At 37.8% G+C, this 15,840-nt stretch overlaps 1 protein-coding gene across 1 annotated transcript in view; it reads left to right on the top strand.

Moving 5' to 3' along the window:
• LOC150084531 (uncharacterized) overlaps positions 1-15,840 on the top strand; it is a 228,006-nt gene that overhangs the window by 201,507 nt on the left and 10,659 nt on the right. Inside the window, exons 7-8 of the mRNA XM_090376275.1 lie at positions 4,835-4,938; positions 8,547-8,774. Coding sequence (XP_090232401.1) covers positions 4,835-4,938; positions 8,547-8,774 — 332 coding nt within the window. The remainder of the gene's footprint in view (positions 1-4,834; positions 4,939-8,546; positions 8,775-15,840) is intronic.

Genomic DNA, 15,840 nt, shown 5'->3' with positions numbered 1-15,840 from the left:
CAGTTATGTAACGAATGTGCATAATTGGCAGGAAAATACAGCCATAAAATATGGTCAATGTTTTACCCCTTAAGTCCCATTATTTCCTTGTAATTCAAGCAATCATGCCCACAAACTTTTGAATTTTGTCCATAATATATGTGATATGGGTTATGAAGTGCATCTGCCTGTCAGTCGTCATTCCCAGGTATTTTAGATTTTAAGTGATTAAAGACTGGCCCCTGTATCATTACCCTTGGATTCCTTGTCATGATAAATGGCCCTTGAGTAATAAGGTTTTACTCTTTGTTTTTGAAACTTGAAGTCTGTGCAAGCTGCACCAATTATGCAGCTCTGATAAGACAAAATTAGAACGCTCTTCCAGTTATAATCGAGTCACCCTTCACTAACTTAACCAGTATCTACTGTATTTACATCAATGTAGCTGCATTTTACTTACTAGATTACACATAGGCCCAATTAAGAATACTTGTAGACATTCCCAATGAACAATTCTAGTAACTGACTCATTCTAGTCTCTAATCCTCGATTACTAATAAATCAGAGGGGAACATTTAACCTCGCATAACACCAACAAAACACTTTGCCAGTTTATTGTATCAAATGCTCGGGAAAAATCAGTAAAGATACCCCTACAGTATTTAGCCTACAACTGCTAAATACTGCTGCACTACAGTCACTAGCTGCCTAAGTGCATCATCCATCCCTTTGCCTTGAGTGAATCTGTACTGTGCATGTGACAAGATGCTATTGTCACAAACATATCTCATTATTCTGACAGCTGAAGTACACAGTTGGTGGATTCATACCATCTGCTAAACAGTTGTCAAATGGTATGAATCCACCAATTCTGGAGGTTTCAATGGCAATTTCAAAATTAATTTCAGCAATGCCTCTTTCCAAATATCTGGGGAAATCCCATCTCTCAAGCAGGCATTATATACAGTGAACAGATATGCTGACATCATGTGAAAACTTATTTTAATTACCTCATCCTTCAGCCAAGTTCTCTTTAAGCAATGTCATATCTTTGTATGCTGAAATGTTAGTTTCATTTTCATTCCGAATGTTAAATTCTCCCACCAAGTGGTCCAGCATTAGTATGATCCTCTCCTCCCAAGTAAAAGTTGTCCTTTCTGTAGCCTGAATTGAATGCACAATATCCCCAGCAGGGTGCCATGATTTATTTCTAGACAGTTTGTATACGAATTCCCAGGGGGTTGTTGTTTCCACATGTTTGTACCAGACTTCCATGCATTATACGTTTCTTTAACAATCACTAGTATATTTCATCTTGCTTGCCTATATTCATTTTTGAGGGTCTGTGTTTGTTACTTCTCCTATGCTTACAATACAGAAGCTGTTTCATACAAGTGAGGCATTGGCATTAAGAGGATGAATTTGCGATTCATCCTCTGATACAAATTCCTTGCTTTAATGGTTTCCTTATTGAGTGATGTCATTTCTGGTGTCCACCACCTGACTGGAGCATGTCTTATCTGGTGCATATCATGGCCTTTGCAGATACCCTATGTAACCAGCCATGCAATAATTGGCAGCCACAGTTCCAGGTAGCACACCAGTCTCGTCCAACCATACTGCTCCATTTTTGGGAAACTCATCTGCTCATCAAAAGTGTCCTAATTTACTGATTTTAATGAAAATCTACATAATTCATCATGTGTGAATTACTTAGGTATTACGTAAAATTTCTAATGGTGAAAATGTCTCTTCAGTGGCAAAACTATAAAATCAATGAGTCAACGGTATGATCAATCAAAAAATCGGAAGAAAAAATCCGCCATAGTGTCGGTGAAAACGCGCTAATTGCTTCAAAAATTGCTCTGTAACTCATTAAGTTAAATTAGAAAAATGGAAAAAGCTTTAAATCTGTGGATAGAAGACCGAACTCAAAATAAAATTCCGTTAAGTTCACTCATCATTCGTGAAAAGGCAAAACTCCTTTATCAACACTTTAACGAAACTGGTGATAGCACTGGCGGGATAAGTTTTTTAACTAGCAAAGACGCTGGTTTGAAAGATTTGTTTGATATTTCTAATAAATATTACATTTAATATTAAATTGTTTCTTATTTTCATTTCGATGCCATATGCTTGCATTTCACTATGTACTGTCTATGTACATAGTCATGTTATGAAGGTACATATAATACATACATAGACAAAATTGACTAGTTTTTCTTATATATTTCATACTTTGGAACGGAACCCCTTTATTACTATGGGAGCCATAACTCAGTATTCGCGGCATTTCTCAGGAACGTAACCCCCGCGAATAGCGGGGGTTTACTGTCTGTGTGTGTGTGTGTGTGTGTGTGTGTGTGTGTGTGTGTGTATATATATTTTTTTTTTTTTTTTCCCTCTTTTATCAAGTATAATTGTGTGACACTATGATATATTTCTATTATTAGAATTATGTTCTTGCTAGATATTTAATAAGCAACAAGGAAATAAATAAGAGATCGGGAAGAAACTACTGATTACTCCAATAAGTCCTTACTTATTCAGTATTGTTTCTTCCTGATCTCTCATTTTTAGCATTAGCATTAGTAGAGGCATATGATGCAAGAAAGCAAGCTTATGCAGCATCAGCCAAAAAAAAAAAAAAAAAAAAAACCCTCCCATTTCATCCCTCCATTCATTCCAAATGCCTGTCCAGCTCAGCCATAAATTTATTTAGGCTATTAGCTTCCACAACAAAAGATGGAAGCCTGTTCCACCAATCAACTACGCGCTGGCTAAAGGCAAATTTCCGCACAACTATTCTACAACTACCTTTCCTCAATTCGAAACTGTGCCCCCTCAGGTTCTTAGTCTGAGCAAGACAAAGAATCCTATCAGCATTCAGCTTGCTCAACCCATTCAAGGCCTTGTACACCACAATCAGATCACCTTGCAGGTGCCTACTCTCCAAGCACTGCAATTTGCAGAACTTTAGCCTTTCTTGGTAAGAGTACCCCTTTGTTCCCCTCACCAATCTTGTTGCCCTTCTTTGAACTTGTTCTAGCAACTCTACATCCTTCCTAAAATGAGGCCTCCAGACCTGTACACAGTACTCTAGGTGTGGCCTGACCATTGCCTTGTATGGGATTATCACCTCCCAGTCCCTGCTAGCAAAATTCTTATATATCATTGACGAGACTCCATGACCTGCCCTGGCAGCCCGTCTGCACTGCTCAGCGAACTTCATATTTGGCTGCACAATTGCCCCCAGGTCTTTTCCACTTCCTTGAGTGTAGTACCACCCAGTTGGTACATTTCTCTTCAGTTATTGCTACCCTATGCAGTACTTTGCATTTTTCAATGTTAAACTCCAGTTGCCACTTTTCAGCCCATTTTCACAACTTATCTAGATCCAGTTGGAGTAGCATACTGTCATTACAGTCGTTAACAACCCTGCCAACCTTTGTATTATCTGCAAACTTGGACATTAAACCTGATATACCTTCATCAATATCATTGATAAATAAACAAAACAACAGTGGGCCTAACACCGAACCCTGGGGATCTCCACTAATAACATTTGTCCACGAAGAACAGTGTCCATTGATTACCACTCTCTGTCATCTCTCACTTAACCATCCTTTTATCCATTGTAGCAGCTTACCCTTGATGCCATACCTCTCCAATTTGTGCAGCAGTCTTCCACGTGCAACCGTATCAAAAGCTTTCCTGAAATCCAATTATATGATATCAAAATTATTTTTGGCATTCAGTTCCTTTGTGACCACATCATAGTAAGCAATCAAAAAAGTCAGACAAGGCTTCTCTTTGACAAACCCATGCTTTTTCTTAACTATTACTGCAGTCTTGTCTAGATGATCCTGCAATGATTCTTTAACCAGTGATTCCATTATTTTCATCGGAACACAAGTTAAACTAACAGGTCTGTAGTTACTTGTCACCTTTTGAACCTCCTTTATGAATTGGTGATACATTTGCACACCTCCATTCCATGGGGACCTCATCTGAGTCGAAGGAAGCTCTCATAATTATGGCTAAGGGTTTGCCTACTTCCTTTGCTGCCTCCTTTAATATAACTGGATAGATCCCGTCTGCCCCAGGTGCCTTCCTTATGTTTAACTTCAACAATTTCTCCTCCACTTTGCTCTCAGTTATTACAAAATCACTTAGCTCCCTGTTAGCATTTGATAAACTTCTGGCACTCCCCTCATTGAATAACTCTTCATGTGTGAATGTAGATGCAAAATACTCATTCAGTTTATCAGCTACCTGAGCATGATCATCAATAGTCAACCCTTCTGTGTTGAGTGATCCAATCTGATTCATCCCTTTCCTTCTTGAGTTTACATAAGTAAAGAACTCCTTGCTGTTTTTCTTTGCATCCTTTGCCAAAGATTTCTCATCTGCCTTCGCCTGCCTAACCTCCTTTGTGACTTGATTACAGACTAGTTTATACTTGCATAGGCTTCTATATTGCCTGATACTTTATATGCATCCCATGTATTCTTCTTCTCTGCCACTAGCCTCATTAATTCATCTGACATCAATTTAGGCCTAAACCTTGAACAGTATTTCTTAGTTGGAATGAAAAACCTAGTAGTTTCCAATATTAATTCCTTTAATGCTTCCTATTTAGAATTTGGTGTTGGTAACACCATAAGTTGATTCCATTGTATGGAATTTATGATTTTATCCTTTTGTGAATATCTAGCAAGAATATAATTCTAATAATAGAAATAATGTAGAATTGTAATTTAAGCAAAATAAGGAAACTAATAATTCCCTTTCTTTGCACTTCCGTAAGAATTTTATTAATCACTAGCAGTTCATTATATGTTAATGCTTTCAGAGATTTTGATTTGGAAGAATATATTGCTGCTCTTCCCAGATGTGACATAGAAATATTAAATAAGTGCAAGAGGCAAAAAAGAAGAACCTCAGATGAAAAAAATGGTAAGTAGGCTGTGTTTAAGAAGGTTAATTATTCATTTCATAGTGATACAAGCATGCTGTTGCTGTAACCATATTAACAAATTTTATGATCAGTGAGAATAAAAAGTCATATATTAATACTCAGTATGGGGTAATTGTTCACATGCGCATAACTCTACCAGTTTAGAATAAATTATGTGAGTAATTAAGTAACAGACTACAGTGACATTGGCTATGGCTAATACCGAGACTACATTTTGAAAGTTTCTCTTCATTTAAGTGTACTCCCCCCCCTCCCATGGCAGCCTTGTTAATACAATGTAGCACCATCTAGTGCTTATTTAGAGAGATCTCAGTTCAATTTCCATCGATGACTGGAGAAATTTCTGAAGTCCTCTTTAGAAGTCCTCTTTCTGAAGTCCTCTCAAGACTGTAGTTGGCTAACCTTGGACAGAGGGTGTAGGGTACCACGCATGAGCTATTCAAGATTTTTCAGCCTGCATAACATTCAGGTTGGCCTATGAACACATGCTTCTACAGACAGTATACACCAATGAGCCAAAACATTATGACCACCTACCTAATATGATGTTGGTCCTCCACATGCAGCCAAAACAGCTCGTATCTGGCAAGGCATGGATGCTACAAGATTTCTAAATGTATCTTGTGGTATCTGGTACCAACACGTAATCAGCAGATCCTTTAACACCTGTAAGGTCTGTGGTTGAGATGTCGCAGATCAGAATTGCTGTTCCAACACAAACCACAGATACTCGATGGGATCGATGTCTGGGGAATTTGGAGGCCAGGGTAATACCTGGAAGTCTTTCTCATGTTCCGCGAACCAGTCTTGAACAATCCGGGCGGTGTGGCATGCTGCATTATCCTGCTGAAAGACTGCACCGCCAGAGGGGAAGACCCGTTGCCATGAAAGTGTGTACCTGGTCAGCAGTGATGTTTAGGTAGGTGGTAGACGTCAGAGTGCCTGGCACATGGATGACTGGTATCGGGGTATCCCAGCAAAGCATGACACTTTCGCCACTGGCTTGTTTTCGTCCCATCATTTCCCCAGGTAAACAATGCATACGTACCCGGCCGTCCATGAATCTGTTGAATCACGTCAGGAAACATGATTCATCAGACCAGACGATCTTCTTCCAATCACTAGAGTCCAGTTTCGATGCTCGCGTGCAAAACTACTGTTCTAAATAGGTTTAACAGAGTGTTGACAAAATCTTGTCCTTATTCATTTGTGATGATTCAATTACTTTGAGTAGGTAACTAATTTTTTTTACCTCCTCATTAATTTTCATAGTAAACTATAGTGTGTAATTTTGTTCTTTTTTGAAAATGAGCAAAAAATATAGTCAACACTTTCATGGTCAATGGCTCAAGGATGCTAAATATAAGAACTGGCTCGATGATTATTTAAAATGTTTTTGTAAATGTAAATATACGCTAACAGCCGAATTAAGTGATATTGAAAGGCATTGTAAGGCAAACGAAGCACAAGAAAGCTGGAGAGCACTTTAGTTTTCAGCATCAGAGTGTTGCCATTCGAGAAAATTGGCGATACAGAACATGCAGTGGCAGGAAGCAGCACAGCATTTTTCACAGGGGGATGGAGATTTTGTTGGGGGCCAGAAACTTATACAATTTTTGGGGCCCTCTTTAAGAAAAAGAATACAAAATTTCTTTGTATTTTTCTTAAAGTTGGTGGCCACTCAAACCATGGACGCCGGCAGCATAGTGCAAGTGCACCACCTTTGGATTTCGAAGTAATACAGAATTTTTAATATTTTCATTAATTTTTCGAAGCATTAAAACAATACAAATTCATTCTTTCAAAATACAAGTACTTTCTCCCACCAATCACCAAACTTTGGCTCATCTGTACACGTAAATCAACCAGACTTCATTTAATTCAAATATTGCATGTAGTCGAAAATTTGATGAACAAAAAATTTATTCCCACTTGCACCACCTTGCAAAATATCCTGCTGGTGCCCATGACTCCAACACCATCCAACACAACAGTGTGACAGAGAAGTTGGAATGGAAAGAGACAGTGGTGTTAACCAATTGTGGTTAAAATATCTTACTTTTGCAAATCTTACAAAAGCATATGACCATGGGACCATATTGCTAGAGCCCCTCCCAAGATTGAAGGGGCCCTGTGCAAATGAGCTGCCTTGAAGCTTAAGCTTCATTAGCTTCACTGTAAATCCATCTCTGCACATACTTCTATTTTTCTTTCCTTTTATAATTTTCTTATATATAGTCGATTCTGGCTATTTGGGACACATCGGGGACTAGTGCATTTTGGCCCGATTAAGCGGCTGCCCCAATTATCCAAAGTTTCACATCAATAATTAAAAATACAATGGACCCCCACTTTACAATTGGTTCACTGTACATTCCAATCACGTTACGATGAACTCGCCATAGTAAAGTGCCGTTCACTATACGATATGTAGTAATCGCCGGTCATTGTGATCACGTTTGTGAATTGAATTTTAATTCTATTAAACAGCAATTCTAATTAGAGAAAATAGGAGGAATGTTATCCACAGGCTAGAAAAGTAAAGATATATTAAACACAATTTTACCCTTTATTACCTTACCAATTAAAAAATTAAATGATACGTGATAATCGGAATAATTAATATGTACTGTAATATATACATACCAACTAGTTGACATTTCTGTTCACTGACATTTGTGGGTGGGGGTTAAAATTTAAAACAGTAAAAAGATAAGCAATGAATAACAAAGAACACGGCACGCACAAATTGCAATTAACACGATACGCGCAAGTGAGAACGGAGTAAAAGTTACGAAGTTTTAAAATAGGAATGAAGAGAAGATTCTGAAAATTATTTTTTTTATGTGATTGAAGATTCCATGGAAGTGTGAACACATTTTACCATAATAACCCACAGAATTCCAGCTGTCGGTATTATTGCAAATTCAATAAGATCGAGTTTACTATCCGTTTATGATGGATTGCACTAACAGAAAAGCCCAATAAACAAGTGACTGCTAATTGTTTTATGGTTGTGACCTCCAGAAATTCGACTGAACCACCTGGTACGGTCGGAGACAATCGTAGGGTAATCTCCAGTGCTGCGGTCTCCTTCCCCAATTAAATGGCATGTTGTCCCAATAAGCGAAGTAAACCCTGGATATTTTCTCGATTGGGTTCTGTTTTTTAAGGTTTGCCCCAAATAAACGGCTGCCCCGATTAACTGGTGGCCCAAATAACCAGAATCCACTGTATTTCATAAACTTGTTTGTTCTGTGTGTTATATTGCCAAATGGTTGGAAATATATTATTATCATTTTTTGTGATTAATATGTATTATTATTACATGCTTTCCTAATATTCGAATAAAGATAATAATTGATAAAACATTATTGATGTGAGTGTATAAATGTTCCTAGGTCTATCTAAAAAAAAAATTCAAACACATGCTCGCCATGTCCCCCATTACGATGGTGTGCGCGCGCGCGCGTGTGTGTGTGTGTGTGTACACACATGCAATATTTTTATGAATTTTTTATGAACATACATGAAGATAATTATACAAAATGTGTTTGAATATATGTTACATTTGTTTTATTTTCAGACAAAACATACTTTAACTTCAATCCTTCTGTTGATGCCGAAAAATGTGTAGATTATGACAGTGATACTCAAGATTCATGTGAACTAAACACTGTGTGCCTTGAAGGTGATATAAAAAGTTTAGAAAAGGCAAAATGTTCAGATGAAAAATCTCAAAAAGAAAGTGCAACATTTGGAAGTTCAAAGCATAAATCACAAAAGAAACAAGTTTTTCAGTTATCACAGAGCGGTAAGAAAGCATTTATGTTGTAGTGGTTAGATAATATTAGATGATGGAAGTGCATTATTTATATTAACATTTACCATAACTGATTTAATAACAGAAAAACTTGTTTCAGTTATTAAATCAGTTATGGTAAATGTTAATGCATAAATCACAAAAATCTATACTTCATTCAGAGTAAGAGATTTACCCTTATCTGTATACAAAATAACATATGAAATTGAAGACAAGCAACAATATGTGACACCTGTTACAACTGTAAGTAGTGAAATAAAGTCCTTCTGCAAGGAAGCTTATTCTTACCTGGACTGGATTGTTTCTTTAGACTAACAGGAAGCTCAAAAGAAGGTATAAAGTTCATAAGTTTTGCAGACAGAATTTTGTAGAAATATTAAGAGAAACTGTTACATAATATATAATTAGTGTAAGTTAAAGCCACACTATAAGTAATAAAATAACTAAGTCGAGTTTGGTACCTTATGATCAATTTATTATTTAAGTCATTGAAAAGTAAATGCATTTCTTCTTCTAACATGGGTTTTAATTTATAACTTGAAAACAATTAAAACCTAAGTAGTCACACCTGGCTAATTTTTCAGTAATAATGTCATTAAATTTGAAATCTAAATCTACTGTGTAAAATTATAATTATTATCTGATATTTGCAAAGTGTAAAATTTAAATCTTTGTTTAAGATAGGGGTTTCTCAACCTTTTCAAACATACAAACAAATTAGTTAATGTACACAGTGTGTTATATTTCAGGCTTGTTTGGTTTTTTTCTTAAATTAAATAATTTTTTTTATTTCTTTTTCTGAAATAGAAAAGAGTAAATATAGTTATCTCCTTATGAATTAATTAATAAGATTATAACTCAGCTTATAACTAATCACTAGCGTACTACTCATTGGCGGCTGAACTTCACTGATACTCATTCAGATTTCTAGACAAGATCATATCTCTATTAGGAGTTACCCTGACTTTTGATTTGTCTTCTCATAAACACATCACAAATATTGCTTCCTCTGTATTAAAAAATTTGGTTTTCTTTTTTGCTATCAGCACTACTTTTCTTCCAAACAACTACTCACTCTGTACAAATCATCGTACTGTAAACTATTGTTTCTATATCCTGAGAGGTTTTGGGGTATCTCCCCACAACATATCTCTCTCTCTCTCTCTCTCTCTCTCTCTCTCTCTCTCTCTTGTGCTTTTGGACTCCATTCAAAAAGAGGGCAATCAGATTAATTAACGATGCATGTCATACAAGGTGTATCCATTCTCTGTCTCATAGATGTTTATTTTCTGCTGTGCCTCTTGTGCAGATACTACCATGAGTACTGTTTTTCTGAATTGTCATCTGTAATTGCCTCACTCTCTTCCAAACCGATATGAACGTGTTCTGCAACCAGCCAGCATCCATTCACTATCCTACTACAGACTCAAAACCAACTTTAGAAGTTCTAGCTTCGTGCTGGAATCGAATCTGTTCCACCAACCAAGTCTAAGCAGAAACATGTACATAATGATAAAAAGGATACTGATAACATGAACAAAAAATAATATTGAATTACACCCGAAGATAATGTGGAAATATCATGTCCAGTTTTTCCTAAAACGGATAAATTAAGATTATGACAGAAAATCCCCAGGTTTTTTTAAAGATTTAAAAGACAGTCAGTCCAAACTAACAATACGAAAGGTAATTAATGCAGTCATTCAATGTAACTGTATAGGCATGAGAGGGAATGAGCAGAGCTAAAGTATTTGATCTTTTAAGCCAATAAATTCATTAATTCCACAAATTAATTTTATAATGCAGAACAGTTGTAGAACGGAATGTTCTATCACAAGGTTAGGAATGAGAGTTAAGTCTTCAGATTAATTTGAAATGGTAGTTATGCTAATATCCATAAAAATTACCATCACTCTGGCATCCATTTTCTGCCTAACATGAAACATCCCTATTTCAAGGATGAAATGAATATTTGGTGAATTAAATGACTTTGTTCTTCAACTTCTCACTCCTCTTTGTTTCTTATACGAAATGAGTGCACATCACACCTTGTTAGGATCTACATGAAAACTCCAGAGGAAGTCTGATCGAGGCTTTATTAAACAACTAACAGATTTATACATTGAATAACAAGTCTTATACCTTCTTCCATTTGTCATTATATTCTCCATAGTGTATCATAATATTGACTGGACTGTATTGAAAGATCCCCATGCCATTCATATTTCTGATCATTTGCTTAGTGCAGTCACAAACCAGTATTAAATGGACCATATGGAAATTTGGGTATGTCCACACTGCACAATTGGATAGACAGCTAGTTTTATCCCTTACAGTAGATGAAGCAATGACTCATATCTCTGAATAAGACTTCAGAAATCTCATGCCCAAACCCTCAGAAACTTACTTAAAATGATTGTTGGTAGATTATAGATTTTTCAGTTGTGGCAAAACAGAAAAATTGTGCCTGGAATAAATTTTGGAAGTGTCCCATTTTGGATAACCTGTTGGTGTGCAAAAGCAGAAGCCTTTGCACTCTACACTAAGGCATAGATAACAAAGATAACAATCTGACAAAGATGATACAGTACATGTCACTTATTGTGAACGTGGATAATGTTTTCACTTTAATGAAATCCTGATCAGATGTATACTAATACAAATTGGAGAAATCAATTAACTGCCAACTATTAAACTACCTAGATGGATTCCATCAGTGTCAATCCACTGGTGATATTCTGGCCTATGTTACCCATTTATGGAAAAGTTTGATGAAACACAAGCAGTTGCTCTTGACGTCTCAGAGGATTTCAATCGTGTTTGGCATAAAGGTCTTCTAAACAAGCTTCCATCTTATGGTTCGCCAACTGTTTTTAGTAATTGGTTATCCAGTTTTCTTTCTGATCGCTCACTGAGGGTGATGGTAGATGGCTCTCTGTCTTCTAACTTCTCCACTAATCCCGGTGTCCCCCAAGGTTCAGTTCTTTCCCCCACTCTTTTCCTCTTGTATATTAATGACCTTCTTCCATTGACCAGAAATCTTATCCATAATTTTGCTGATGTAGCACATTGCATTCGAGTTTGAGAAACTTTGCCTTGCTCAAACAGCTTAAACTTCTCGAATATCCGCTACCAATTCCTTAAATGCCGATCTCCTGGTAATTCTCTAGTGAGAAAAGACAAATTAGTTGATTTCAATCCTTCTAAAACTCAGTCCTAGTAGTTGTTGGTGACTCTATTGTCAGGGAAACGGGAAACATGCTTTGTAAAAAGGATAGGTGGAACAGGACCAGGGTATGTCTGCCAGGGGCAAAGGTTGATGACGTTGTAGAGCGGATATCATCTTTTAAGGGCACAAAAGGTGATATAGTTGTACACATTGGCACTGATGATGTTAAGAGTAGGAGACCGGCAGAATTACTTAACAAGTACAGGTCACTGTTGAAAAAAAGCCGTGAATTAGGATTGAATTTGAAAGTGTCTGCAATTCTGCCCAGACACGATAGGAGGGAGTATACGATGAGAGCCCTGTCGATCAATTCAGCCCTGGAAAGATTGTGCAAGGCTCAAGGGGTAGAATTTTTTTCAGCCTGGTCTGCACTTGTTAACAGGAGAGACTGCTTCTACAGGGATGGGATAAACCTAAATAGAAAGGGTGCAAGAATGTTTGCTGATGCTATCGAGGCAGTGTTAGGTGGGTCGGAAAACTGCTAGATTGTGGTGATACAAGGACTAATAGATTAACAGTAGCCACTGGCAGAGGTGAAAGTGATTCTTGCACTGCTTCTATTGGAATGAGCCGAAGCCTGGAAAATAAGATGCAGGATATTTAAGAGACTGCTGGGAATCATTGGGGTACAAGTAAACACATGAGTTGTGTTAGGGTAGCTAAGAAAAAGAACAGTTGCATCTATACTTGCGTGTACACAATGCTAGGAGTTTAGTAAATAAATTTGATGAATTTGAGGTATTGCTCAAAACATCAAAGGCAGATATTGTTGGGATTTCAGAGACGTGGTGTCACGCAGATATAAGGAATGCAGAACTGGAATTTGGGGAGTACAATGTCTACAAAAGGGAGAGACAGGAGAGGAAGGGAGGAGGGGTTATACTATTAGTTAAGAAATACATAAAATCCAAGGAAGTGAAGCCAGTCGACATCGCTGGACAGTGCACCGTCGAGTTAGTTTGGTGTGACATAAGCATTGGGAGATCAACATTCAGAGTAGGAGTGTGCTATAGGCCTAATGACTTTGGTGAGTATAATAAGAAATTGTACAGGGAAATAGAGTGGGCCAGTAAATCAGAGAGTCTTATAATGGAGGATTTTAATTTCCCAGATATTGACTGGAATTTGGGGGCCGGTCACTCACACACTAGCAAGGCTTTTGTAGATTTATTGGATGATTGTTTTCTACATCAGCATGTTCGGGAGGCAACTAGAGGGAGTAATACTCTTGATTTGATTATCAGTAGTGATTCTTCATGCATTAAGAATCTGCAGGTAAATGAACCACTAGGTGGCAGTGATCACAGTGTGCTGAAGTGGGAGTTACTCAAAGAGGTAACTACCATTAGGGGTAAAGGGAAGGGTTATTGCTTTCGTAAAGGCGACTACGATGGTCTGAGACAGTATTTAAATTCTATACAGTGGGACCAACTGATGATATTACCAACAGCAAATTCAAAATGGGAAGCATTCAAAGAACTTATCTTGGAAGCTACTAGGCTTTACATACCAACTAAGAAATATTGTTCAAGGTTTAGGCCTAAGTGGATGTCAGATGAACTAATGAGACATATGGCAGAGAAGAAACATGCATGGGATATATACAAATTCACACGTGACACAGAAGCCTATGATAGACACAAGTTGATCTGTAACCAAGTTACAAAGGAGGTTAGGCAGGGGAAGGCAGATTATGAGAAATCTTTGGCAAGCGATGCAAAGAAAAACAGCAAAGAGTTCTTTACTTATGTAAACTCTAGAAGGAAGGGGATGAATCAGATTAGTCCACTTGATATCGATGGGTCAACTGTTGATGATCCTGCTCAGGTAGCTAACAAACTAAATGAATATTTTGCATCGACATTCACAAATGAGTAGTTATTCAGCGAGGGGAATGCCAGAGGTGTATTCAACTCTGGCAGTAAGCTAGAGAATCTTGTAATAACTGAGAGTAAAGTGGAGGAGAAATTGTTGAAGATAAATACAAGAAAGGCACCTGGGGTGGATGGGATCTATCCAGTTATATTAAAGGAGGCAGCAAAGGAAGTAAGCAAACCCTTAGCCATAATTATGAGAGCTTCCTTGGACTCAGGGGAAGTACCCATGGACTGGAGATGTGCAAATGTGACCCCAATTCACAAAGAAGGATCAAAAGGCAACACAAGTAATTATAGACCTGTTAGTTTAACTTCTGTTCCTGGAAAATTAATGGAGGCACTGGTTAAAGAAGCACTGCAGGATCATCTAGACAAGACTTCAGTTATAGCTCAGACACAGCATGGTTTTGTTAAGGGGAAGTCTTGCCTGACCAATTTGATTGGATACTATGATGCAGTCACAAAAGAACTGGATGCAGGGAATAACTTTGATATTATATGCTTGGATCTTAGAAAGGCTTTTGATACTGTTGCACATGGAAGACTGCTGCACAAATTGGAGCAGTGTGGCATTGGAGGCAAATTGCTGCTATGGATAAAGGGGTGGTTGAGGGGGAGAAGACAGAGAGTGGTAATCAATGGGCACTGCTCATCGTGGACTAATGTTGTTAGTGGATTCCCTCAGGGTTCAGTATTGGGTCCATTATTGTTTTCTGTATTTATAAATGATATTGATGATGGTATATCAAGCTTAATGTCCAAGTTTGCAGACGATACGAAGGTTGGCAGTGTTGTCAAGGACACTACTGACACTATGCTACTGCAACAGGATCTGGAAATGTTGAGCAGATGGGCTGAGAGGTGGCAAATGAAGTTTAACATTGACAAATGTAAAATACTACATATGGGAAACAGCAACCCCAGAGCAACGTATCAACTCTTTGGTACTACACTGACAGTGGTAGAGAATGAAAGGGACGTGGGGGTGGTTGTGCAGGCAGATATGAAGTTCTCTGAGCAGTGCAGACGGGCTGCAAGAGTAGCTCATGGTGTATTGTCAATGATATATAGGAATTTTTCTAGCAGGGATAAGGAGGTGATTATTCCCTTGTATAAGGCAATGGTCAGGCCACACCTAGAGTACTGTATACAGGTCTGGAGGCCTCATTTCAAGAAGGATGTAGAGCTGCTGGAACGAGTACAGAGAAGGGCAACAAGATTAGTGAATGGAACAAAGGGTTGCTCTTACGAAGAAAGGCTTAAGTTTTGCAAGTTACAGTGTCTGGAGACTAGGCACCAGCGAGGTGATCTGATTGAGGTGTATAAAGCGTTGAATGGTTTGAGCATGCTCAATGCCGATGGGATTCTTCCTCTTGCTCAGAAAAATCACCCGAGAGGGCATAAATTCAAATTGAGGAAAGACAGATGTAGGGTAGACGTGAGGAAATTTGCCTTTAGCCAGCGGGTGGTTGGTTGGTGGAACAGACTGCCATCCCTTGTCGTGGAAGTTGATAGCCTAAATACGTTTAAGGCTCAGCTGGACAGGTATTTCGAACGAACAGAGGGGTGAAGTGGAAGTGGTTATTTTTTATTTATTTATTTATCTTTTTTTTTTTTTTGCTGATGCTGCATCAGCTTGCTTTCTTGCATCAAATGCCTCTACTAATGCTAATGCTAATCTCGCAAAAAGAATTCTACTACTCCCATACTTATCTTTGATGACACTCTGATTTCTAGGCAAGATGATATATCTCTTTTGGGAATTACCCTGACTTCTAATATCTCTCTTGGCATAAGCACATTACAAATATTGCTTCCTCTGCATCTAAAAACTTGGTTTTCTCTTTCGCTCTCTTTTTTTCTCTTTCGTTACTTTTCTTTCGAACAGCTGTTCACTCTGTACAAATCGCAAATCCGCCCTACCATGGAATATCATTCCCACATCTGAGGC

Source organism: Mastigoproctus giganteus, chromosome 6 (genome assembly GCF_048544385.1).
Source record: "Mastigoproctus giganteus isolate SK-2022 chromosome 6, ASM4854438v1, whole genome shotgun sequence".
Lineage (NCBI taxonomy): Eukaryota > Metazoa > Arthropoda > Arachnida > Uropygi > Thelyphonidae > Mastigoproctus > Mastigoproctus giganteus.
Note: the sequence above shows the minus strand (reverse complement) of the source record. Positions and strands in the feature narration are given on the sequence as shown.